Here is a 27163-nt window from a genome sequence, read left to right as displayed (position 1 = left end):
CATAAGTACTAAAATAGAAAAAGCAAAATTAGCAACGGAAATGATGTAGGTACACTGTGATATACTGACCTTGAACGTTGTGTTTTCATCGCGTGCAGTTCTTTTAAGTCAGAGGACTAATACTGCTGTGTCTGACATAGGCTGCTGCATCCTGGGTGGAAGGTTTATCTGCTGTAGCTGTGGGACACTGCCAAGAGGAGGAGGAGGCGTGCTCTCATCTCTGGCTGGTCATTTCTCCCCTTTCTTTGAGTTGGTTCAACAAGTTGATTAGGCTAAAAGTTGCTTTTTTTCGGAGAGGAGGGAGAAGAGAATTTGGCTTTTCCTTCAGCTCTCCAAACTGATCTTGCCCTGTGGCTGTACAGCTGCTGGATGCTGGAGGACAAATGGCTGTGCTTGAAGCAAGGGTAATGTGCAACCACGCTCTAAGGTAGTCTACCTCAAATGGTGTCGGTACCCCATGTCCCAAGCTGCTGGTTATTGCAAGCAACTTTATCCTCTTGAGCATTATATCAGAAACCAGAAAAACCCCAGAGGTTGTAAGCTAATTCATCTTGGCTGTAATGTGCCAGACAGATGTGTTCTTGTGGCTTGGCATGGTGACACTGAATTCACCGTTTTAAGCAAGACTATCTATAACTTTGTGACCAAACTGGGATTCTTCAGCTATTCCTGGTTACTGCTATAACATATGAATAACAAAGCAGGATCTGCAGAAGTTACATATCTACAAGTTAGATATCTAAATCGCTTCTGAAAGTAATGAATGCTTGATGTGAAAATGAGGTGTAATTACTTTTTAATAACTGCTATGTCACATCTGAACAGCTTCTTATCTAAGAGTATCCTCTGGCATTTTTTATTTTGCTGGATGTGCATAAGAAATGAAGCCACAGTATCTTCAGTGACAGGTATGAGATGGAAGAACTCGAGAGTGAAGAAACTTTCCCTAAATGAGTGTTTGAGGACCAAAACTTGCAGGATTTAGCATCACGTGATGGCGAAACCAAATTAGCAAGCGATTGCTGCCCATTCACATATTGGCTTCTTCCACAGCCACTTTGACCATGTGTCCACAACACCTTTATTTGTCACATCTTCCTCATTTTGCCCCTGAAATACTTGTTTATTGTAACTCCTTTTTATCTCCTCTTCTGACTGCTTCCTACAGCCTCGTGTTTCCTGGATGGTTTTTCCTTTACTGTTTGCTTCACTTTTGCCTTTGGCCATCAGTCTCCTTCATGAAAATATCCTGAGTGACACGAAAAGCAAATGTGTTCTTCCCTCTTCTAGTTTTTATCTTGCTAAATGCTAGCAAAAGAGAAAGCTTAGTGAGAGCCAGGAAAAGGCAGAAAAACTGTAATACAGAAAAACTAATATTTTCTGAGCTTGGGGATGGGCAAGCAATGGAGACCAAACAAAAGGAGGAAAATACAAGGGTGAGGGAAAACAGAGAATCAGAATGAAAAGAAGAAACAAAGAAATAATAAAATCTTCATAATTGTTTATGCATTATGATATAAAGCGTAATATATATGATTTATTCATGCAGCAGTGTGGGTGAAGGCAGTGCTTTACAAATATAATTCAGGTCCCTGCCCCGTGAATTTACAATTTGAACTGGGAGGTGGGAGAAATGAATGGAAAAAACCTCCCATGTTTCAATTTATTTCTCTGTAACGCATCCCAGAGCATATTTCATTTTGGGGAGAGGAGGTAACAACAGATTGTTGCTGCTAATAGGATTTGGGTCAGACTGCTGCTTACTATTTGGCACGTAACTAGATTAATAGGGGGGTGTTCTTAAAAATTACATGCCACAGCAGGAAGATAATCCCCTCCCCACCAAATTTCAGGTCCTGTTCATCAGCAAAGGTGTTTGGCTGAGCGAACTCGGCAACAATTTATCCATTAAAACCCAAGCTTCCCTACCAATGGCTTTAATTCTAGCTTGGAAGGAGCTCCCTTGCCATGGCTGAGCATGCTTCATTCTGCCTGAATCCCAAAAATACCAACAGTTTGTGCTCCCTCCCGCAGATAAATCTCCCCTCCACCCCTCAAAACTCAGGAAGATAGAGATGGTAAAGGTCTGAGTTTGGGGAAGCCTTGTGGAAGTTTCATCTGCATTAGCCAAGAGCTGGAAGACAGTCAAGCAACCTAGGTTAAAAATTGCTGAACTACCCCTCCGGATGCTTGCAAGGGCTTGTTATATCCACCTACCAGAATGGCACTTACAGTTATGAGGAAACTATGTCTAGAAAATAGCTGATGCGAGGTATTACTTGAGATCTGCTGGAGCTGGAAGGTTGATGGGCTTTTGAAAATAAAGGTTCTAGATTTTGTTTGACAGTGGCAGTTTTAAGAACACAGGCTTAGAAAGCGTGGCAACAAAAAGATCAAATAAATAGTTACAAATTAATTTTGCATCGGCTGTAGATGCCTGTGCAACGTTTGATAGCTATGGGAAGTTTTGTATCTGGAGATGAAGAAGTTGTCTTTAGTTTGTAGCTTCTTTGGGGGGAGTCTTTGTAGAACATCGGCTGGTGTCCCTGGGAATTTCAGTTCCCTCTTGGCTGGGACTCACCTGGTAGTGTACCAGTCTCAGGTCCCTGAAATAGGAAGATTACAAGGGAACCCGACAACTCTATAATGAAGGGTTTTTAAAAATTTTTTTTTAATGTCTGAGTGGAAAGTTAATGTTACGTAAAACAGCCTACTGAAGCCAATTCCATCGCTAAATTTGTTTTCATAGGGTTTTTTCATTTTTCCCGTGTGTCCAAGAAAAATATTACTTAGCTAAAAGACATTAATTCAGTTTAAATCAGGGTATCAAGACCTCTGAGTCTAGTACTGACGTGTGTGCACAACCTTCTTGTTTAAATTAAGCCTGCTGGTTACTGGCTCTTTGTTTCTTCACTATCCCTGCTTTCCCTACATTCAGGATGCTTATCTCATAAACTTCTAGAAAACTAACTGCCAGGTACCATTTTTTAAATAATTCAGATGGAAAAGCAATATCCTGCAAAATTTCTGTAATCAAGTATGAATACAATCCATCTTGTGTGGATACTTGATCAAAATAGATCCTTAACTCCTAGTTAAGCCTAATTAGTTTCTTTGGGTTTTTTTTAAAGAAAAAAAAAAAAAAGCAGAGTTTGATACAAAACCACTTCTCATTTTCCTTTGCAATCACCACATCATTTTTGTTTTGTTAAAGGACACAAGTTGCATCCCTTCCATATACAGCTTGGGCAAGCTTTGCAAAGCAATTAGTGCATCTTTTACATGGTCTAAACTTGATTGAATAATTACTCAAATAATGGTCAGTAATGGAATACATAGGGTTATCTCGTGGCTAATCCTCAGGTAATGGAGTTAGTGTATCTCTGATTTTTCTCTTAGCAGTTCCCAGTGAACAGGAGACTGAGACAAAAGTGATTATGGGAAGTAGAGGGAGTCACTGGAGGCCAGCAAGGAAAAGGAGGCCTTATCTTAAGCAATTAATCAAGAAAACTCCTATTGTGGGACAATTATTCAAAGCTAATTCTAAAATAGCTTTAGAGCCTGAGGTCCTGAAGGTTTTTCTGTGTGTTTTTTGGTTTTGTTTTTGTTTTGTTTTAAGAATTTTGCCAAGGTCATTGGGAGCACTGGGGCAGACCTTGCATCAAAATTAAGGCTGCTGTGTACTTCAGAGTTGAGTGTAAAGTACAGCATCACGCTACGTTGGCTTTGAGGTCATTGTCGGAGCTGTAATTTTTTATTTAAAAAAATAGGTTGGAATGCTTCTAAACAGAGACAATGTTTTGAAACTTGCCTAATGTTTCCACAAAATTATCCCCTGTTATTTTGCATCCATTGCAAGCAATACCGTGAGGAGTGTTTCACAAATCATTTCATCTTCGTGCCTACCTCTCCTAATGTACATGCAGGACTCAGATATCTCTGAATCTCTCCTTTATTCTTTTTCTCTTTTTGCACTGCTTTTTTGCTTAGGTTAATTGTCCTACAAAGGCTTGCAGCAACTGCAGAAGAGTAGCATTGCTTTGTGGCTTTGCAAATGACCACAAGGTTTATCCAGTTGTCCCCCCAAAAAAGCTCTTGTATGGTGAGAGCATCTAACAGACTCCTTTGCTCTGGTTTTAGCCTCTGAGCTCCCTTGGAAGTGAGATTTATTTGAAGATGTTGCTGTGATCCATGAGGTCCTACGGAAAGAAGCAATAGATTTTAGCAGCTGTCCCTGAAAAATTATAAGGTCGCTGGAAAAAAAAAGCAGAGGTTTTAAATTGGATGTGGTTTAAATTTTCCTACAGCCTCCGGAATTGGGCTCCTTGCTGGAGTGGGAAGCTGCCCGCAGAATTATTACTCAGCACGGTCACCCCATGCTCTCATAGCACTTTTTTTTCCAGCGTGCTGACAGCAGCAGTTTGAACCCGCCGTAGCGTGGGGCTGTCCGATCCGGTTTCAAATGGCTGTTGAGTGCCGCCTGAGAAGTGCTGCTGTGTAGGTGATCACGATGCCCTGATTAGTTTTCTCTCTGCCTATGGGCACCTTCTGCAGGGCAGAGTTACAGGGAAAGCCAGGGACACACATGTGCTCCCATAAGAATAAAGCAGAGAGACTGAAAGACAAAGAGAGTCACTAATTGGATTTGTAGCTGTGAGAAAAAAACTCTTAAAGTAAACATTTTCCTCTCTTTAAGTCTTTCCTTGCCTTCTTTCGTGAAGACCGCTTGAAAGTATCTGTTTCGGGGTGAACCCTTCCCAGCAAATTTAATTTTGAGGCTTGTCAAGCTTTATTAAAACCTTATCATCAGTGATTTCCTTCTCTGCTAGATCAAGAAGATTATATTTGTTATGGGATTCGTATTGTGTCCCAGAATTCTTCCCAGCAAATGTGGGTTTTCACGTATGTAGCAAGACACACCACTACTGACTCAGAGTACTGAAGTCCCAAGGTGTGCGTTGCCAGCACATTTTCTTGAAGACTTTGGATGCTGCTCAGACAAAATCATAATCTGGAACTGCATTTGTATTTCTGTGTTAGAAACTGTTGGAATAAATGCATTGCTCTGGATGGCAAAAGCATTCCTAATTGCAGCCGGTATCCCTAAAGAAATGAGCTGATACACCCATTCCCAACAGCTGGAGTATTTGGTAAACACTTCTGGGTATGGTGTGCATACATATATTAAGAGAGAGGGTTAGTACATGCCCTTTTTTACTTTGAAGATGTAGTTACTCTGTTTGGATTAGTGGGAGTTTCCAGTCAATGGCTGAGTGGGGTTGGTTTGTTTGTTTGTTTGTTTTTAAATTAAATTTCAGTGACTTGTGTTCATTTGTGCCACTGTGGATGGATACTGCAGATCAGGGTGTTGCCTAAAAGTGTAGACAGACTTTTTGCAGTTTATTCTAGAGCACAGGATCTGGTTGACATTCTTATAAATCTCAATTCATGGAATGAAAATGAAATTCTACCTCCCCCAGTCTTTGTCATTTTTATAAAGTATTTTTTTTACTGCTGAGAAAATACTTAATTTCCCTTTCCTATCCAATGGAGACAATCAAATGGATGGAAGAGTCTCTAAATACGTGCTCCATTGTTTGGGTTTTTTTTATAGTGCCCAGAAGTAACCAAAGCACTTTGAAAAATACAGATACGGTTCTTGCCCTGAGCAGCTTATCATTTGGTTTCGAACGTGCCTTTGCAATTGCAAGTAATGCGCAATAGGAAGAGGAGAGGAAAGGCAATTAATGGCCAAATGAGTTGTTGAACTAAAAAGTTATTTGAAGGTGATATAAACACTCGCAGCCTTTTTACGATGGTAAAGCTGCATCTTTGTCCTGCATAGCAAGAGTGATGACGGTGTTTAGGTTGTGTTGAGCCAAAGCTTCCTTCTGATAATGCGTTTTTTCAGAAACTCCATCATGTGAGCAAGTATATAACAGATTAATACCCAAAATAGCCCAGGTTTTACTTTTGAGGCAGTAAATCAAGTCACAGGCAGATGCAGGTAATTGTAGCTGATTGCAGACCCAGTCTGCCAGAGGTGTTCTCTCAACGTGGATTTTGTGCCACACCTAGCACAGCAATGCCCGTGTTTATCCTCTGAACTTTGAGATGAGCGAATCATTTGATAGGAGACCACTGTCTTCATGTTCCCATTTCTTCCACGCTACCACTTACACATCAAACATCCTCCCTGTCCTGATCAGTATTGCCACTGTCTATGATCTATGCAATCTTTGCCACAAAACCAGTAACGAGTTGGGTCACTAATGATCAGTGGGCTGAAGGGTATGTTAGCTATTTATAGCAGCAATATAAATAGAAATAACCTTATCAATACAGTCTGAAATACGCCAGCATGCCATCATGTCTGTCTCTTACTCGCTGTCTCTCAGACTCCTGAGGACAAGAAACACAACTTCTAAATTCAAGTACCTGTGCCCTAAACCACATTTCTGCTGTCATGGGTGCGTTACACAGAAAGCAAAGCTTTTGGGGCTTAAATTTTAAACTTTTGGGAAGAAAAGGTAAGATCTGAAGTAATACGGTAAAAGAAATATGTGATGTATATGGGGCAGTTACGCCTTACATTTTGGGGGTTCTTTAGCTCAGTTGCAAAATAAGATATTAAATAATCACTGTTTTCTCACTTCTGAATCAAAGTACCTGAATGCATATGTAGGTTGCAAATCTGTGAAGAACTCAAACATACTCTGCAATGCCAGGTAAAAATTATTAGTATGGCAGAAGTGCGGGTACCCCAATGTAATAAATACCTAGTTGGTTCCTCTGATAGGAGGTATAAATAGCTGCTTCCTAAAATATTTGTAAGAGTCTGGGGCTTTTTAGCACAGGGTTTTATTGAAGGTAGAACAGTATATTTTCTTATACAAGACCATAATATATAAAAGGAAAGACACTGTAAAATCCTTCCAGATGTTTATATAGGTTCAGTGTTTTTGTTTTTGGTAAGATTTGTGATACTTGAAAAGCTGGTCTGGAAAGCTCAGCCAGGAAGATTAGATACGGAGGTGCAAAGTGAAAAGACTGACCGTCTGCTTTCCTTTTGTCAAGAAAAATACATATAAGCCCCTTGTATTAGATTTGAGAATTGTTACATACAGATAATACGATGTGGATTTTGAGTCTTTAGATCATAAATTCGATCTTTGCAAGAGGAGCAGTGCTGAATCTTGGTTGTAACAGAAATTCTCATACAGAAATACTCCCAGGAAGATTATTAAAATACTACAGGTACTGACATCGGCTACAAAGATCTACTTGTGCATATTTCTTTAAAGGGGGGGAAAAAACACCTTAATGCACAGTATTACCATAGCTAGGCCCTATTATACTATTGTAATCATAGCTGAAGCAAGAACGGTGATTAACGATGGCAATTTATTGTATCTGACGAGGGGAGAAAATAGGAGATGTTGTCGTTATCATAAATCATATCATAAATAACCAAAGAGAAGCACTCAGAAAGCTTGTGTGGTGTCAGCAGCAAGCCCTTTCAGGCACGTTAGCCCAGGATGTAGCCATAGAAACCCCAAAGTCATATTGTTATCTTAGTCTTGCTGCAGTTATGTGATACAACAGTATTAACATATAGATTAGGCCATTTATAATACTAGGTGTCATTTCAGGTTGGCTTGCTTATATAGCATTTTAGTTTTTTATTGTGCCGAATGTTAGGGAAACGCTGCATTTTTACAGGTCAGTATAGAGCCATTTATAACGTATCGGCTTCACACCTCTGTCAGTCTTGCTAATGTACTCTGTTATTGATTGGTTGTACTCTATGAATTGTCATTGCCTAATTACCTTGTCTTTGCTAATAATTCCATTTTTTAGAAGTCAAAATGTTCCTTTAAAGAGAAAACCCCTACGCCTGCACGTGTACTTCGGGGCGAGTTCCCGATTCTGTTAAGGATTGTACACCCCAGAGGGAGTAAAAAGTAAAATAAAAAGCATGCAGATTAATCCAGATTTTGTTATGGAGGTCCCTGGCTGTATGTTTTGATCAAACAGCGGTGGCTTTTGCGTCACAGTGTTCTGCAGATTTCAACACCAGAGCGACTGAACCAGGGCTGCCCTGCTGATACGGCGTTGGCTGGTTCTCACCTATCTTCTCACCCAATTTTAGGAAGCACCTTCCTAAATGTGCTTCTGTGGTTGTCTTTACTCTCCATCCAAAGTCTGCGTAACAGCTTCAGCCACATTAGCATAGCCTTGCCATGCACATGCGTTTATTCACGTATGTATGCATGATCTACAAAAACTGTTTGGCCGCTATTAAAAAGTCAAAGTGAAAATCAAGTCTCCCTCTCTGTATTTAGACAGAGACATATTTTTGCTTGCTATATTCAGCACAAGTGCAGGACTGATATTTTGTCAGGTCAGAGAGAGATTATGAGTATAGCTGATAACCATCTGCCAACGCTGTTTTTCTGTCTTCAGCAGGAAGCTGGGTGTGTCATTTTGAGAAGCCTGGGTAGTTTGGCTTCATAAACATTGCATATTCTAAAAGGTACTACAATGAGGACCACCACTAGTAAGTATTTTAAAGTGTTATTCTCATCATATCCAGTATCCTAAATCATCTCTGGAAGCCAAAGTTGCACATTTTACCTTAAGCCAAGATCTGATGCCTGAAGACAGATGCTCTGTGCCTCTTGCCTCTTCTTTCCCTCACCCTTAGGCTTGCGCGATCCTGAGGTAGATTCTCTACTTTGCCAACTGGATAGAAAAATGCTTTCTTTTTTTTTTTTTTTTTTTTTTCCCCATCCACCCCCAGATACATTTCCATCTGAGTTAGCCTATTAAGTCCCTTCACTGTGGAGAAGAGTGATACAAGAAAGGAGGTACAGGACCTTCCTCTGGCTTGTTCTAGCCCAGAAGTTTGAGTAGTATCATGAGAGACCAGACTGGTGATTTGAGTTCAAACTAACAGATAATCTTTCTCATTTTAGCCTCAGTTAGTTCCCCATTCTCCTGCAGAAATTCTTGAACCAGGACAAAAGAAAGATTGGGACTGTTTCTTTTTAAAGCAACGCTGTGATGTAAAATTACAGTTTTAGTAGTTGTGGTTTGTTTCTCACAAACCATCGATATCTTATTCTCATGCTGGTGTTCAAGAGTTCATCTCTGTTGGTTTCATACCAAGAAATGCTTAATCAAGACTGTGAAGCAGTTGTTCAACAGGGTGGAGAGGTTACTGAATTGGTCTGGAAATTTGTGAGTCCTGAACCAGATTATTGCTATCATCCATATTACAAGATGGATGGATGTATTTTGTCATTAGGGATGGAAGGGGTTTTGTTGACCACTTGTAGCTTTTTGGACAGGTTAATAACTACTTTTGGAGTGACTGATAAATGTATACACAAAGTCTTAGTCTTGTTGAACACCTCAAAGTTCAATACTGGCTAATACTGATTGTTGAAGGCACCACCCAGACATTTGGGCCAAAATTTTCCAGTGTGACTAACAAGTCTGGATGCTTCAGGCACCTTTAACATCCACTTTACAGTGTTTCAGTTATGTATGCAAAATCACTAGCCACACCTGAAAGTGCCTTTTTTTTTTTTTTTTATGTATTTGCGGTTTCTGCAGTTCAGAACATACTGAGAAGGCACTGGAATGAACTTGCTGGCAATGTCAGTGGAAAAATTTGAGACACGTGGAAGATGAGCTCCTTGATGGTGCTCTCTTACCAGCTCTCTTCCCATAGAAAGTGTCAACTGGAAAATGTCAGGGTTTGGTAGTAGGCTGGTTGATCTCCTTTATGCAGTAGAAGATAAATCTGTTGATGTTTTGCCTGTTCAGTAAACAAGTCACATCAGTGATCAGTTGGTTCATATGGCAGAGAAATTATATATATAATAATATATTTATACCATATATACACACACATATATATCAATATCAAATCTGGTGTTTTAAGCTCAAAATGTATTGCAGGTATCTTACTGTGTTCATTTTGCATTGGGGTATCAGGATATTGGCCTGTAGGATATCAGGATTGAATTTTGACACTCTTCCATTAATTTCCTTTATGGACTACAAGCACACTTTCTGTTTGTTTCGGGGAGAGACCATTGTTATTACAAGTTAAATAGATAAAACCTGTTATGGCATAAGAAAAAGACTTTTCACTTTTAGCAGAAGTCAAAAGCCTCTACTTGCTAGGATATGATAGGGATGTTAAGCTCTTAACTTAGTGACTTAAAATTTCTCAAAATATATCTATGTCTTAATTTTATGCTTTATCTAAGCAATGGGAAGGTTATTCTGGAAGTCTGCAGGAAGTTTTTTGGTATTTTTTTTTTCACTAAAAAGCTTCGGTGTTGGTTGGGTGGGAATGATCCCTTCCTTTCTTGCATTTGAGAAACTGAGCTGGCCTGTGTGTAAAACCTTCAGCTCAATAACCATGCAATCCTAAGGAACATACGCTTGAAAAGACAAGAAGATTTCAGGTTGAAGATTTCAGTGCAGGCACTGCCACATTATTTCCTTTTGTGAGTCCTAATTTTCCTTAAAAACCCTGATGCTTTCAACTTCCTTGCTTATGTACTTGGTACCATGCAGTGCAAAGGAGCAGAGAGTCCTGATATGAGCAGAACTGTGTGTGAAAGAAATGTGTGATCTACTGTTAGATCTTTATTTAGTTATTTTGCATTCCATTAGAAAATAAAATGTTCAAATTCTGTTTAAAAAGGAAAGGGTTATGGAAGAAATTTAATTGTTGAAAATAGGCATGTATGGGTTGCATGGAAACATCTGCTCATTCAGAACTGTATCCTTAATGGGTTTGCTCTGATAGCTGATACTGTTTATCTACTTTACTAAAGTTAATATCAAATACCAAATGCCAAAATCTTCCATTATTATAATAACAAGAATTGGCTTCCACAGGAACTTCTACCTGCCAGATCTTTGTGCAATTAAAACATTAGCCACTGCATGGGAGATAAGAGGCTGATGTTAATAACATCATGTTATACTTCCTTCAGAAAGTGATGTCCACCTTTAGGCTAGCGTGTCTGCCTCTGCTTCATCTTGGACCTAAGAAATACTGGTTTATTCTTAGATCTCCAGATTTTAGCCAGATGGTTTTATTCTGTCTCCACCCTGTGACATGGGTAAATATTAATCCAGTTTCCAGAAGAGAGACTGGAACTTTGCTTAAATTAAATACCAGCCAACAGACAGGGTAAGTTTTTGGCAGGGCCAGGAGCTGAGCAGGGATCTTGTCTGTCCCAGTCTGTGCCATGTTCTCTAGGACATCACCCAGCTGTAAGTGCTTATGCTGCTGTCTCTGAAGCTACCAAGTAAAGTCTGGTAGTGACCAAAATGATGAAAATGTTGATTTTATAGATGGATGGATGGACAGATGGATAGATAGATAAATAGACAGACAGACAGAAAAATAGGTTTCCTGGCTTGAAGAATGCCTGTACGTAGGTGCCTTTCTCTTCAGTCAGAAGAGTTTTACATCTGTTTTTTCCTGCCTTCACTTTCATCTGACCTGTTATTGAAAGAGCAATGTGTGCAGCCTCCTCTAATGGGGCAGCCAGGAGAGCATGATAGCATGGTACAGGTGACTGCACTTCTTTTTCTGCAAAAAAGAAAGAATTTCAGTTTCTGTATACCCCTGTGTCAGGTTTAGGGACACATAGTCCCTCGATCATTGTGAACTTGGAAGTTCATTACTGAAGTGTTGAGTATTGCTGTCCTGAAACTGAGCCGTGGCCAAATTAAGAAGGTATATATTCAATAAGCCTTTGGTTTTAGAGTCCCTGCTGTGCTACAGGAACATGATGTACCAAGAAAAAATGTTGTGCTTCTTTAGTGTTTTTTTTTCTTAAAAAGGTGCAGGAGTTTCAGTTTCTTGCCTGAACTGTTCACCTTAAGAAATTTTCCAGCATTTGAAGTGGTGACAGATCCCCATGGCTTGTATTTGGGATTCTGATGCCTTCTGTCCAGAGATCCTGAGGAGCTATGTATTTATCAAGTTCAGCTTTTACAGCGCCTCTGTGAGATGAAATTATCATTGCTTGTCAGATGGGAAGACAGCAGTACGTAGTGTGACCTGCCTGAGATCACGCTGCAGACCTGTGTCGAGGGAGGAGTGGATTCCTTCCTCCCTTAACTTCAAAATCATCCTTTCATGAAAGTGAAGAATTTGCCTCGTTACACATCCCCAGGTGATGTTACACATCCTAATATGCTCCAGTAAGAAATGCTGTCTTAGCAAACAGTTTTCTCATAAGCAGCATGCTAACAGCTATCAGCTTGTTTTATTTTAGCGGTGGACAAATTCACTTTCGGGGCTGTGCTGTGACGGCTGAACTCATCCCTCCTGTAGCCTGTGCATCGTCTGAAGCCAGGCTCTGCACATGGGGCCGGCTGACATAATAAACAATTGCTCTGTATAGCTTTAGTAATGTGAGCATTAATATTGATCCAGCACTGACTTCTCTAACAACAGCCAAAAAAAAAAAAAAATACATATCTGTTATCTTGAGAAACCTCCCAAACAGCTCTAGTCTCCTTTCATTACAGGAGAGAGTTATTAGGGCAGATGGCTGAGATGATATCCATTTGACCTATAGATGCTAACTCAGGAGTCGGATCATTAATAAGGTGGCCAGAGATAGGGAGAGAGGGCAGTAAAGAGAGTTAAAAAGCAATCCTGTGCACAAAGGATTGCGCGTCGAGAAGTGCCGGGTGGTGAATGAGATGGACAGAGGTGAAAAAGTGGCCACAAGGTTTTAAATGCTCGTCACCAAGTCAAGCAGATTACGCTTAAAAGCTGATGTTTTCCCATATTTGGTTCCTGCTCCAGTGTGAATCCTTTGGGAGAAAAAAGAGCCTGTAGCTCTTGAACATAAAACAGAGATTTCACTTTCTCTAATTAACCCCTCCCCCCAAAAAAAAAGTGCTTTATTGTTTTCTGCCATGGCCACAGCTGCAGTGGCTCAGGTTTGAAAGCTGCTGCCTGGCAGAAAACCAGTCCTCACTGAGGATCAGACCATGGCCTTGTTCCAAGAGAAATTTGGATTTCATTTGACCATGATAGGATTCCAGATTGTCATCTGAGCATGTCTGAAAAGTGGTGAATGTGTGTCAGTAGTTAAGTGCTCATGAACTTCCTTAGTCCCTGGATTGTTCAGGACTGACCCAGGCAATTTTTTCCAGATGTTCTGGGGAATCCAAGTCCATATAAAAGGGATGGTAATGCTTCTGCTTCCTTACTAAGTTGTCTTTGTGGCTTGCAGGAATGTGCATGAAAGCTGGAGCCAAGACACCCCGATTTCTAGTCTCACCTCTACAAACTGCACTTTAACCTTTTCTGCCCTTCCCTGGCATCTCCACACAAGATCACAGAAACTTCGTGGGCCTGGTGCAAACTTTGCTTGGCCTTATTAAAAAAAAAATAAGCATTGCTCTTTTTTTGTTGTACAAAACTCCAGTCCCTGTTCTCCAAACCTCCTCTGAAATTGTTTTTTCACCTTTGATCCAGCAGCTGCTGGTATTCTGCAATCCTGAGTAGGTAAAACATGAGAAGCACCTTGGGATGGGAAGGAGTTACAAAAATATGAAATATTGCAGTGCACTTCCGTGAGACACAGTGTAACAGCGTGGCTGTTTAAGCAGACACCGGGCAGAAATCTTTATCAAATAAATGTTTCGGTTTTTCTAGTAAAGATAATTTTTTTTTACTGTTCATTGCAGTATTTTCTCTTCCACTTTACTGACTCTTTTTATCCCCGTGTTTTTTATATTAAAATGGTTTATGTTGCTGTCTCTAAGGTTTGCATGATCAAACCCTGTCTTTCACAATGTTTGAATTTGTCTACACTTTTCATCTTGTAGCTGAGGCAGAAGACTTCTCTAAATACCGATTTTAAAGTATGGTGTTTGTTTTAAATTTTAGTGCTCTTTAAAATTTTAAATGAAAACAAACTCTCGGTGGCAAACTAGGTTGAATGGGGTTGGGAAGGAATTGCTTGGTAGCAAGCAGTGCTGTCTAACATCTGATGAATGCTAATTCTTCATCCCCAAAACAGTTTTGAGGAGATGAAGGCAGCTGATTTCTGCAACAGCTTAAACAGAGGTTGAAATGACTCCCATGATCTGGAAGCAGGTTTTTTCCCCCATAGCAGGTGCAGGCTCGGTCCACAGTGATTTCTCAGTTATACTCTAACTTTGCAGTTTAAAAAATTTAATGTCAGTGCCCAGCCAGGCAAAACCTAACTCCCTAACATTTCTGTTTTTCACGGAAGGCTAAGACTTTATCCTCAGGCAAAGTCTCCTCTCTGGGCTGGCTGCTGTAAATCCTCTGGGCCCTGGCAAAAGCCAGAGTTGCTAGCTCATTTTACTTAATTTGTGATGCTGGCAAGATTTGTGCTGCAGCCCAGGGCTCTTGACTCAACTCTCCTAAATCAGAGCATTGACACATTACAGTAGAGAAACACCAGCACAGAAAACCTGAAAATAATGCCTTGGAAAGATATTTCAGAAAGATGCTGTCTTACAAAGCTTTAAATGGTGTTAATGTAACATTATAAGTTTCTCAGTGTTTGCTTCTTTAAAACCACCTGCTCATTAAGAAGTTGAGTTTTATTCACTGTCATAATCAATATTTTTTACTTTGTATTTCATGTGAGAATCCTAGGGCACTTGATATCTTTCTGCAGAAACCCTGCTAGACAAAATGTCATGAGGTTTTGCAGGTGCATAGAGACATGGGGTAAAGTGAAGCAAGGTTGTCTACACAGAAATGTTAACCGGCATAGGTGTAATGACGTAATTACAGCAAATATAAAGTGTCACGTTAACGCCAGTCTGCTCGTTCTTATTCCAGACTAAGAATCCTTTTTCCTGCTTGGATAATTCAATTTTTAAAGTGAGAAAGTGTATCCAAGAGGATAAAGTGCTTGGCTGTGGTTGGGGAGATCAGAGGTTCTCTTCTTAAACCTGCCGTGGATTTGCTGGGAAATTCCAACGAGTTTTCTCCTTTCTCCGCACCATAAAGTCACATGTGTAAGACTGAAGATGGTGTTATATGTAGGAAAAAAAAAAATCTCTATTAAACAAAAATACCGAGCAATCGCACTGGCCTGAAACAGTTGGTGCCTGATGTCTACACTGTGCATGTTGCAGGTTTATCTTATTTTCAGAAGCTTTTTTTCTGGTCTTATAGCTTGAATGCCCACTTTGAAACTGGAACATCTTAGGTGTATTCCTCTAACAACTTATCTTTCATTTTGGTTTCACTACAGCAAGAAGCCAGCATATGCACTCCAGGATTGCTCCATGATGCAAACAAAACAACAGTACAGAGGGATGAAGGGAAGATGCATTTCAAAAGCATGCTCCTGATCCAAACCAACATGCACACAGGCAGTGCTGGGGTGTTCCCATATTATCATAACAGATAACGTCCATCTGCAGCAAGCTCTTAAGATGATATCAGAGACAGAACGGGGCAGGTTGAATGGGGCTTAGTCCTCTGCATTAACCTTCAGACAGTGCTGCTTCAGGAAAAACAAACCAGGTTTAGGAAGACATTTTCCTAGTGGTTAATCTGCAGTCAAAATTGTACGATATATAAGCAAGGCAGCTAATTCCAGTGAACTTTACTTTGATGTATGCTTCACAGTCCACTTTGATACAGCAAAAAATGGTTCAACCTCTCTCCCTTCATTTAAAATGAATGAAGCTGGTTTGTGTTATTGTAATCCCAACAACTGCAGTGAGACGTTTTAGGTAGAACTGACACTTTGGACCTGCTCCACAAGGTAGACAATCATTGGTGATCTCTACCCTCATATCCTTTGCTCATGGGTTTGACGTTACACTGTGATGAGGGTACCTGTCAGTTGTGATGGTGGCTGATGCAAAACGGAGGAGATGCCGCACGTTCCCTCCAAGTAGACCAGTAAGCTGTTAGGTGGCCGTTTATCTCATATGGGCTCAGATGCATATTAACATTTGATCTGATGTTTGTTTGTTTCTGTAAAACACAGTTATCCTAACGCTTTTTAAAAATGTTCTTTGTTACAGAAGAGGAAGAGGAACAAGTACCTACCGATGGAGGTACATCTGCAGAGGCCATGCAGGTGCCACTGGAAGAAGAAGGAGATATGGAAGAGGATGAGGCAATTAATGATGAGAACTACTTGAGCAAGAGACCGTTAGAAAGTCCTGATGCTGAGGAATTTCCACCTGTGAAACGGCCAAAACTGTCTGTTTCCAAAGGGGACTCCTTGGATGGAGCTTTGGAACCACGTGAGCCTCTTAGTTCAATCAATACTCAAAAAGTACCACCAATGCTTTCTCCAGTTCATGTTCAGGACAGTACAGACTTAGCCCCTCCTTCACCAGAACCACCAATGTTGGCTCCCATTGCAAAATCACAAGTCCCAACCCCCAAAACTGTAGAGGCAAAGCCGTTTGTACCCAAAACAAAGTCCAAAACAAGTTCTCCAGGACAGAAGACAAAATCACCTAAAACTACGCCCTCACCAGTGGTAACTGGAAGTCCCATACGTTCACCAAAAACTGGATCCAAAGAGAAAAAGTCACCAGGTCGCGCCAAGAGCCCAAAAAGTCCTAAAAGTCCAAAGGTTCCTGCTCATGTTCCCCAACCACCTGTCAAGCCTGAAACACCAAGTAGAACCCCTCTGGCTGCGTTAAGTGACAAGATCGGAAAAGAAAACATCCAAGTAAAACAAGGACAGACACCACCTGAGCTTGCCACCAAGCCAAATATTGAAAACCAGACTAAGAAAGTACCAGTAATGGACAAGACCATTGATGATTCAATCGATGCTGTGATTGCTCGTGCATGTGCAGAACGAGAACCAGATCCCTTTGAGTTTTCCTCTGGTTCTGAATCAGAAGGGGAAATTTTTACCAGTCCTAAAAGACTTTCTGTTTCAGAGACTACAACTCCTAAACCTTCCGTTTCTGCCAATAATGCAAATAAGGCAGGAGCAACTCCAATACCTCCCTCGGGTGGGACTTCAAGTTCAGACATTTCATGGACAATGGATGACTCAATCGATGAGGTCATTCGAAAGGCAAACATGGGGACACCTTCTAATCCACCTACAAACTTCACTTATTTCTCCTCTCCTTCTGCTTCACCACCAACTCCAGAACCTCTTCTCAAAGTTTATGAGGAGAAAACCAAGTTGGCTTCATCAGTAGAAGTCAAAAAGAAATTGAAAAAAGAGCTGAAGACAAAAATGAAGAAGAAAGAAAAACAAAAAGAAAAAGATAAAGAGAAAAACAAGGAGAAAAATAAGGAGAAGGAAAAGAATAAGGAGAAGGATAAAGACAAGGAAGGAAACAAGGAAGCAAAGTTTCAGTGGAAAGAACTACTCAAAGATGATGATCTTGATCCCTATAAATTCAAACTAAAAGACTTTGAGGATGCTGACACAAAAGTAAAGTTGAAAGATGGCAATACCAAAAAAGAGAGAGAAAAACATAAAGATAAAAAGAAAGAGAAAGAGAAAGGCAAAAAAGACAAGGATAAGAAAGACAAAGAGAAACTTAAAGATAAGGGTAAGGAAGATAAGATAAAGGCTCCATCAGCACCTCATGTGTTACCTTCCAAAGAAATGTCTTTGCCCTTGTTCAGCACACCAACTGCTATGAGGCTTCCCAGCATGTTACCTTCCTTGTCTCCAATGCTTCCTGAAAAACTATTTGAGGACAAAGAGAAACCAAAAGAAAAGAAAAAAGACAAAAAAGAGAAGAAGAAAAAGAAAGAAAGGGAGAAGGATAAAGAAAAGGAAAAGAAGGAGAAGGAAAAGGAGAGGAAAGAAAGAGAAAAGAAAGAGAAAGAAAAAGAGAAACACAAACATGAAAAGGTAAGCTGTTTAGATGAGTTGAGATGGCGTACTTGCTTGAAAAATGCATGTGGATTCCCATATTTGCTGCTGAGCATTGTTTGAGAGGTTTGAGGAGCTGTGTGATTACAAGTTTGGTATTTCTTAAAAATAACAGCTCTGCTGGAAGTTTCAGGTATTGTCCCATCCCTTGGAAGACAAAACAATGGAAGTTCGGTTCTGTGACTTTGAAATGTGAGGTTGTCCTTCTGGTTTTCCTCAACTCACTCTTCACTTTGAAAAGCTGGGGCTCAGACTCAACAACAGCACACACACACCAAATGTATGTAGTGTTGCAGTGCACAAATTTTGTTCTGTAGTTTTGCACTAGTAGGGCCAGCAACTGTATACCTTCCATATAAATTTTACATCTAGTTTCTAAAAGTCTACTGTTTCAAAGCTTGCAGAAGCCTGTAAATTACGAGGTGGACAGAAATGAGGAGCAGGCTGCCTTCAAATAAACAAGTTCACCAGTTACCTCCAATGCTCAGAAGAGCTGCTGAATCCTCTCTTATCAAGACCGCCCCCTTATTGTTCCAATTTGTTTGAAGAAAATTGTTTTCAAATTATGGTCTAAATGTTCAAATGTCACCTTTCATTTTGAGTATTATGCTTGAGAGAGAGAAAGGGAGAGATAGTTTTCATGTGGGCTGAAGTCCTTCCACTTCTGTAACTCTTACTGATTTACATCAGCTGAAGATAATTTCTTCTTTCCAATATCGCCTAATCTTGAGAATATATTTAATATTTAAGAAATGAAACCAGCATATTTGCATGTTATCAGATTTGAAATCCCATTAGAAACAGCTCCCCTAAATCAGGGTTTGAGCTAATTTTTTGTCATTTCACCTTATTATACACATTAAATTGTTAATATATAAAAAAAAAAAAAAAAAAGGAGAAAAAAAGAAGAAAAGAAGAGATAGCCTTCATATGTGATAACCTTGGATACAGGATTTCCTAAATCCCTCTCCTTAGCATTAGAAAGCACTATGTAAGTTCTGGTTTTACCAAGATGTTCTTTACATCCTGCTTTGAGTGTAATACTCAGTTTGTACAAGTTCAGATTTTCAGATTTAGCACATTCCTCACTTTCCTTATTTGCCACTGTACCCTGTTGTGCTACCTGCTGGACTTGAAACAAACTGCTGATTTCAAAATATGACATATTTTTTAAGTTCACAAGTGGTTTTTCAGTGCAGAATCTGGGTGATCTGGAGAACTAACATATGTCTGCTGTGGATGAGTCGGTGATTGACAGGGTGGTGGTCCAGTTGTCTGTGTTAATTTAATGTCCAGGTTTTAGACTGCAGCAACACTTTCACAGATTCCCCATTTTGTCTGCTCTTCATGCCTGAGATGTTTTGTCAGTGTTTCATTGAGAATTTCTGCAGAGATTTAAGTTAAATACACATGTATATAAAATAGAGAAGAGTTGCTTGTTTTTCCTACATTCGATTTTGCATTTCTTCTGCAAATCTCTACATCTAGTTTGCTTCAGAGCAATATAACAGATACACAAATACAAACTGCTAAAGCTTCAGGATAGACTGAACATACATATATATAAATATATATATATATAAATATTAGGAAAAGGAATTCAACAGTAATAAAAACTTGGACAAATTAAATTGACAAAGCTGCCCATTACCTTGGCAAAAAGTCCCTGTCAAAAGATAAACTTTAAAGCTAGAATGCATGAAAGAGTCCCCAGATAGAATTAAAATTTAAACTGATTCTTGATAGATAAGCTTTTTTTAAATCCACCTCTTTGCTGCAAGTCAGGATTTTAAAAATAAATTTCCCCTTTAAATCTCTTGAGCGATTTTCATTTTTTGCAAGGCCGCACTGCTGGTGTCCTGGAAAAATGGAGAGTTAGAGCTTTATCAGTTGGTGCCCTGAGGTATGTGGCAAAGAAGCTAAATCCTTGAAGATTAGCAAAAAAAATGCAGCACATGGCAATAAGGGGCTTATATGACTACTAGTATTAGTTCAGGTGAAAGAAGTATTGCTTATACATAAAACTGGACAAATCCACTGACAATGTATTTTTAGTTAGCTACAAAGGAGTCTTATATTGCTGGACTTTACCTCTTTGGTGATTTGGGAAGCTTAGTAATCCACTGTAAATGCTCTTCTCCTGGCCCCAATTCCCAGTATTACTCCAGAATGCTGCTCTTTCGTTTTAACCCCTAAAAGTACGCATTTCCTTAATTTAGCTTTTAGATCACACAAGACTTATTTAGCCAGCAGTTGTGCTGTAAGAGCAAATGATCGAGTCACTGCTCGGATGCTTAACCTTCCACGGCGCGTCCACCTCGGAGGCGTAGGTGCAACCTGAAAGATGAGTGTGTGGGCTAGCTGCAGTTTCAGCTCTTCATGGTCAGTAGAAAATACCAGATTTCTATTTCTAATATCCCTATACACAAACAAAAGAGCCACTCAGTGGTAATGTTTCCAATTTTGAGTATTGTTATAGTTCCTACCTAAGTGTGCATCCCATCCTGTTGAGGAAGTAAAGCTTTTTTATCAAGTTTTCCCTGTAATTTTGCCCTGAGCTGTTGGAAGACACAGAACAGCAACCAGTACTCTGCATAAATGGCAGAAAGCAGAAGCTGAAGGCTGCATGCTGGAAGTGTTCGGTGGTGGCACCGAGGAAGAAGAGCTTTTTCACAGGGCTTGCCTGCAGTACTGTGCTCCACAGTAAGTGTTGGGGTGCTGCCCTTGGAACCAGAGAAGGAGACAGTGAGCTGGGGCACTGCCTTGCATGCACTATCAAATTAAAAGGAAACAGTTGAAGCAGTTACACCCCACTTCTACTGTGGAGATTACTGGGCGTGCTGTAGGAGGGACTGAGCAGCTCACGAAGCAGCTGCTGACCCAGTTTCAGCTAACCTTAATACGCTGATCTATAAACTGAAGTAATTGAGGAACTGCTTTCATGAGAAATGGAGCCATCCTTGCATCGGGGCAGGGCTGGCCAGAGCTGCTCCGAAGTAAACTGCCTTTATTTGTAAATCAAAATCCTGTTGTCAATGTAGAGGAAGACCAGGATATCCAGGATATAACTGAATGCTTCTTAGTTTTCCCTCTGCTTCAGACATGCAAACCCTACACACAAACCCATGTTGTAAAAAGATGCTTCCTCTCCTCATGTATCAAAGGAGTAAGGTTTAGGATTGTTGTGGAGCCCAGTTTTCCTCTCACATCACCTGCAATGTTGGTATCTGAGCATAAAGAAGTGTTTTATGTGCTTTTCTTCTGCCACATGAGCCCACTGCACCATTGTTTAGAACGTCTTGGTGGTGTACAAATAATAATACAAAGGACCTTTATCCAAAGGACAGGTGTGGTGTGCTGTGCTGTGTCCTGGAAGCTAAGCAGCAGTGCTTGTCCTATAAAGTTTTGTATTTGAAGTAGGCACTACAGAGGAGGAGAAACCTGCAGCAAAAGAGGTAAGAGAGTCTGTGCAGAGTCACGTGCCTGAGCCTCCTGTATCCAGGGTTCATTTCCATGTCTCTGTCCAGTGGATGAAGCTACAGGTTAAGATGCTGGGATAGCAGTAAAAGATTTACCTATGGAAAGTGGCAGTGAAATTGTTGCAGGCATTAGGAGCTCCAGAGATAAAAAGCTCTTGCAACACTCCAGGGTAATGACATACCAAAAAATCATGCTACATAAACAAAAGCATAGAGGCATGTGATTTAGGCTAATACATATCCACAGAGAGCTTTATTGAAAAGCACAGTTAACTGTGTCAAAACAGAAGTACTACTCAGGCTGCAGCCCTTCTCTCTCTGGAGTAGACATCTCCTAATGAGCAGCTTTGATTCTTTGGTCAAGGTGCATGGCACATGACTTTGTCATTACCATTCCTCAGTGTAAGTCCTAATTGAGTCCTCCCACTCTGGCCTGCTGTCTCCTGCACTGTTTTCTGTGCTTTGAATTGATTGTCCTTTCTTTCTTTATGAAAGCTTTTTAAAATTAATTTCTCCCACTGAGGGTTGCTCAGGTTTGCATTTAGTGTGTGCATACTATTTTTGGCTCTCCTAAGTTCCTGGACCAGATTCAGCTAAGTGGTTATTTTATTAAATATGATGACGCACATGCTCAAAATGAAACCAGTCTCCCTCTCTTTATATATATATATATATATATATACACACACACATATATAATGTATATACATTTCTCATATATATGGATATAAGTTGAGCAACTTACATACAGAGAATCATTACAGTGTCAACTGTAAAATTTGAGGTGATTCTGTACAGGTTTTGCAAAGCAGTAGCTCAATGAGAGTTGGTACTTTTGGCAGATAATAGTTCAAAGACTTAAGGACATACTCAAGTCATCTAAACTCCACCAGACACTGAGGTTGGAAACCAGGCCATTTGAAAAATAGCCATTAGAAACCTCAGCCTAATTGCCTTAAAAAGCTCAGAGAAGAGTGTTGGTGCTTGGGGTTTATTTACTTCCTCTGGATCTAACTTTGATTCAGGAGGGTCACAGTACATTTATACGATGAACCTGGGAAGTAATTTAAATCTCAAAAAAAAGTGCAAACACCAGTGGGCACCTATCAAGTTTGAGTACTGAGATCAAAGCATTTCATGTCATTGTTTAGAAGCGTACTGAGGTTTTTTGTGTTCTTAGAAAAATACTAAATCAGGAAGATTTGTTAACAAAGTGTATGAGAAATGCAATGAAGTTTCTAGTTTCTAGTTGTTTTTTTAGTCTACAATTCATGTTTGTGATTTGCTATGGCTGGGAGCTCCCAACAAACTCTGACCATCCATGCCACACCATGAAGCGTGAGAGAGCAGTGATCCGTCTGTCATAGGTTTGTCTCATTAAGCCAGTGTACTCTGTTTGGTTAACTCCATTAATGCTTTCATGTAATTAATATATTTTGGGAGTCTGCTTTCAGTCTTTGATTGATGATTGTGTTCCCTTGTGCAGATAAAGGTGGAACCAGTTGCTCCGGCTCCATCACCGGTTATTCCTCGGCTGACATTAAGAGTGGGTGCAGGCCAAGACAAGATGTAAGTACAAATAAATCTCTCTGCAAGGTGTATGCTTACCACAGCTCATCCTCTGTCACTTGTGGTAGCTCTTATTTTCAGTGGGAAACACTTAAAAATTAGTAGCAAATGACTTATATACAGCTCTGACATCTTTTGACCGTTCTAATGAAAACTCAAGCACAACGCTTACCAATAGAAACATTTTGGACGTTTTGGCCTTTCTCTTCTGCTCTCCAAGTGGCACCCATCATCTTCTGTCCATTCTACAGCGTTTCTTCCACCATGCCTTTTGAGGGCATGGATTACAAAACTCTATCTAGACTCGTATGATGCCTCCGGTGATACTTAGTGAGGTTTCCGTAATGGACGGTTATCCTTGGTGTAACCTACAGCTAAGTTTCATAACGCTCTTCAACTAACAGTTTTTTATGCTTTAAAACATAACAGTTGAAATTCCTTTATACGCGTCTGTTTTATTGTAACTGTTGATGTTTATTCATGAGTTTACCTAACGCATTTCAAATGTTGGTTCATTAGCTCCCTAATTATTGGGTGCTGTTGTACAAATAGTAGTTACTTTGTACTGTGTAAGTGTAAATAGGATGATCCCTATCCTGAGATCATACAGCATAAACAGGTGACTGGAGAGGCTGTGGAAACCATGCGTCACTGGGCTTTTTAGGCTGGTCCTGTACTGTATGTGAAGGGTTTCTTTTAATCAGGTTTTTCATGTTTTTAATGGCGTAGAGCACACTTTCAGTGTCTGATGGTAAATATGAGCACCAAACAGATTTTTTCTTTCCATTCATCACATTAAATATTGCTAATGTAGTTGTTTCTCTTTTGTAGCCATTCTGCACTGAATCACCTAATCTCTACTTTTTCTGCTTGATAAGTTAAATGGCATCTTTGATGATTATTCTGTTTTTTCTGTGCTGTCCTACCCCTTCTCAGTAGGTAACTGAGTTTTACTAGTTTGAAGTAGCTATGGGACTTCAGTCATTTCTTGGTTTCTTTGGGACATGCTCCACCCGAAGTATTGGGGGTTTTTCCTGCTCTTCAGCCATTTCTGCTTTCTTCCTTTCGTAATATTTGAGTGTGATCTAAAATCTCTGTGCCTCAGATTGTCTGTCCTGATGTGCAGATTTGAATGTGCACGGGTGGACAGACTGTCCCTTTAAAGCCCACAAGTCTATTTTCCTCCTTGAGGAGCTATGGATACTTTTAAACTCCTCTTTCTCAAGGACAGTACAGGTTTTTATATGGAGAAAATTAAGTCATATTTTCAAAACAGAACTTCTGAATCAAAGTTCTGAAGCCACATTTTAGCACCAAAGAGCTGACTTGGCTTCCCATCTTATCTCACCGCCATCTTTCTCATACCCTCACACATTTTGAGGAGGTACTTCAGACTCCATCTGCTTGCTACAAATCACATGGGTGCATCATTACTTACCAGCAGTACGAGTACATTTTACACTTACCGGTGTCAGAAAGACATGGACCTGCTCAAGTGAGTGCGGAGGAGGCCGTTAAGATGATCAGGGACTGGAGCAGCTCCCCTGGGAGGCCGGGCTGAGAGAGTTGGGGGGGTTCAGCCTGGAGAAGAGAAGGCTCCAGGGAGACCTTCGAGCAGCCTCCCAGGGCTTAAAGGGGGGACAGGGGAGGTGGGGAGGGACTCTTTATCGGGGGGTGTAGGGAGAGGATGAAGGGTAATGAGTTTAAGCTGAGAGTGGATTTAGATTAGGTATAAGGAAGAAATTCTTCCCTGTGCGGGGGGTGAGGCGCTGGCCCAGGGTGCCCAGAGCAGCTGTGGCTGCCCCCTCCCTGGAAGGGTTCCAGGCCAGGTTGGACGGGGCTGGGAGCCCCCTGGGCTGGGGGAAGGGGGCCCTGCCCAGGGCAGGGGGGTTGGAACTGGGTGGGCTTTAAGGTCCCTTCCAACCCAAACCATTCTGTGATTCTGCCATCATCAGCAGCCCTGCCAGTCCGTAGTGGGTGGGAGATACTGACATCTTGTTTCATGGCCTTTTGGGAAACCCACTTCTATCCCAGTTTCCTTTCTAAATCTTTAGTGGCACCTTGGCCTCCAACTGAGGGCCTCAGTTGTTGTGATCCTTAGCACGGCAAAGCCTAGAGTTTAAACCCCAACTCCAGGATGGGAGATACACAAAGCTGACTTAGTTCAAAGTTTCTAAATAAATTACAGGAGAATTAAGCACCAAGGCTGACATCTTCAGGGTTGGGAGAGTCCTGGAAGCAGCTGGTAGGAAATGTGAAAAAGCGGTTGTCCTGCAACTCTCTGCAGCGTCTATACTGGGCCTAGGAGGGGAACTTCATCTTCTCCACATAACACTCATTCTTGAGATTACTTTAGGATACATAACCAAACAAGGTTTGAGTCATTAGCATTCCATCTCTATTTGCTTACTGGTTTCCTTTTTCTACCTTAAATATCTCCTCACCGCCCACCATACTGGCACTCTAAAGTTGTCCTGGTGTAATGACTGTATCACTCAGTTGCACCTTCTGGCTGATGGCAAAAAAGAACTTATTGAGGTTTTTAATTGCTTTTAGGATTTGTCAAAGTTTTCCAAGGGAAAATACAGGAAGAAATTTTTCGTTACACAAGTAAACACAGTTTGCGCCACGTGGCTCTGGAAACTGTTGTGTTGTGTGTTGGTCTAATGTGGCAGGGCTCACAGTGGAGCTGTCCTACTCTAAATACTTTTGCTTTCCTCCTCAACAATTAATATTCAGCTTGAACTCAGGGCATATTTTAATTTTCACATGTTGTGATCATTATGAAAAGGACTGGTGTGGCTCTGAGGCAAAGCATTACATAGCTCTGTGTGTGGCTTGGACCTCTGAAGTCTGTGACCTCAATTTAAAGTTATTAGTTGAAAAGACTACAGTAGGATCATCGATCTTTTGAGTAGCTCATAATAGGGAGAAACAGAAGTTTTTGTGGTGTGTTATGGTAAGGGAAGGTTAAACTTATGTTTCATCTCCGTTGGTAATGAAGTTCTGAATAACTGGTAATTATCATAGAGAATTGCTGTGTTTCAATTAGCATGTCTTTGGAGTTTACTAGCATGGGATTGTTTGAGAATACCGTAAGTCACCATTGTGGTGGGTTGACCTCGGCTGGATGCCAGGTGCCCACCAAAGCTGCTCTATCACTCCCCTCCTCAGATGGACGGGAGAGAGGGAATATAACAAAAGGCTCGTGGGTCAAGATAAGAACAGGGAGATCACTCAGCAATTCACTCATAATGGGCAAAACAGACTTGACTTGGGGAAACTAGTTTGACTTACTACCATTCAAACCAGAGTAGGATAATGAGAAATAAACCCAAATCTTAAAACACCTGCCCCCCATCCCTCCCTTCTTCCTGGGCTCAACTTTACTCCTGATTTCTCTACCTCCTCCCCACCAGTGGCTCAGGGGGACAGGGAATGGGGGGTTGTGGTCAGTTCATCACACATTGTCTCTACTGCTCCTTCCTCCTCAGGGGGAGGACTCCTCACTCTTACCCTGCTTCAGTGTGGGGTCCCTCTTGCGGGAGACAGTCCTCCATCAAATTCTCCAATGTGAGTACTGCCCACAGGCTGCAGCTCTTCACAGACTGCTCCAGCGTGGGTCCCTTCCACAGGGCGCAGTCCTTCAGGAGCAGACTGCTCCAGCGTGGCTTCCCCACGGGGTCACAAGTCCTGTCAGCAAACCAGCAAACCGTCCTCCCTCTTTCCACAAGTCCACAGGTCCTTCCAGGAGCCTGCTCCAGCGGGGGCTTCCCACAGGGTCACAGCATCCTTCAGGCATCCCCCCTGCTCCAGCGTGGGGTCCTCCCTGGGCTGGAGGTGGACTTCTGTTCCACCATGGACCTCCCTGGGTTCAGGGCACAGCCTGCCTCGCCATGGTCTTCACCATGGGCTGCAGGGGAATCTCTGCTCCAGCTCCTGGAGCACCTTCTCCCCCTCCTCCTTCGCTGACCTTGGTGTCTGGAGTTGTTTCTCTCACCTATTCTCACTCCTCTTTCGAGCTGCAATTGCTCAGATTTTCTTTTTCCCCTTCCTAAATATATTATCACAGAGGTGCCACCACCACCACAGATTGGCCTGGCCTTGGCCAGCAGCAGGTCCACCTTGGAGCCGTCTGGCATTGGCTTCATCAGATATGGGGGAATCTTCTAGCAGCTTCTCACAGAAGCCACTCCT

The 27163-nt window shown here is 41.1% G+C and overlaps 1 protein-coding gene across 2 annotated transcripts in view; it reads left to right on the top strand.

Moving 5' to 3' along the window:
- TAF3 (TATA-box binding protein associated factor 3) overlaps positions 1–27163 on the top strand; it is a 121559-nt gene that overhangs the window by 76357 nt on the left and 18039 nt on the right. For both annotated transcript variants that reach the window (XM_042792229.1, XM_042792230.1), the window contains 2 exons: positions 16081–17897; positions 22884–22966. In XM_042792229.1, the coding sequence (XP_042648163.1) occupies positions 16081–17897; positions 22884–22966 (1900 nt within the window). The remainder of the gene's footprint in view (positions 1–16080; positions 17898–22883; positions 22967–27163) is intronic.

This window comes from Tyto alba, unplaced genomic scaffold, assembly GCF_018691265.1.
Source record: "Tyto alba isolate M040663 unplaced genomic scaffold, T.alba_DEE_v4.0 Super-Scaffold_2, whole genome shotgun sequence".
NCBI lineage: Eukaryota > Metazoa > Chordata > Aves > Strigiformes > Tytonidae > Tyto > Tyto alba.
Note: the sequence above shows the minus strand (reverse complement) of the source record. Positions and strands in the feature narration are given on the sequence as shown.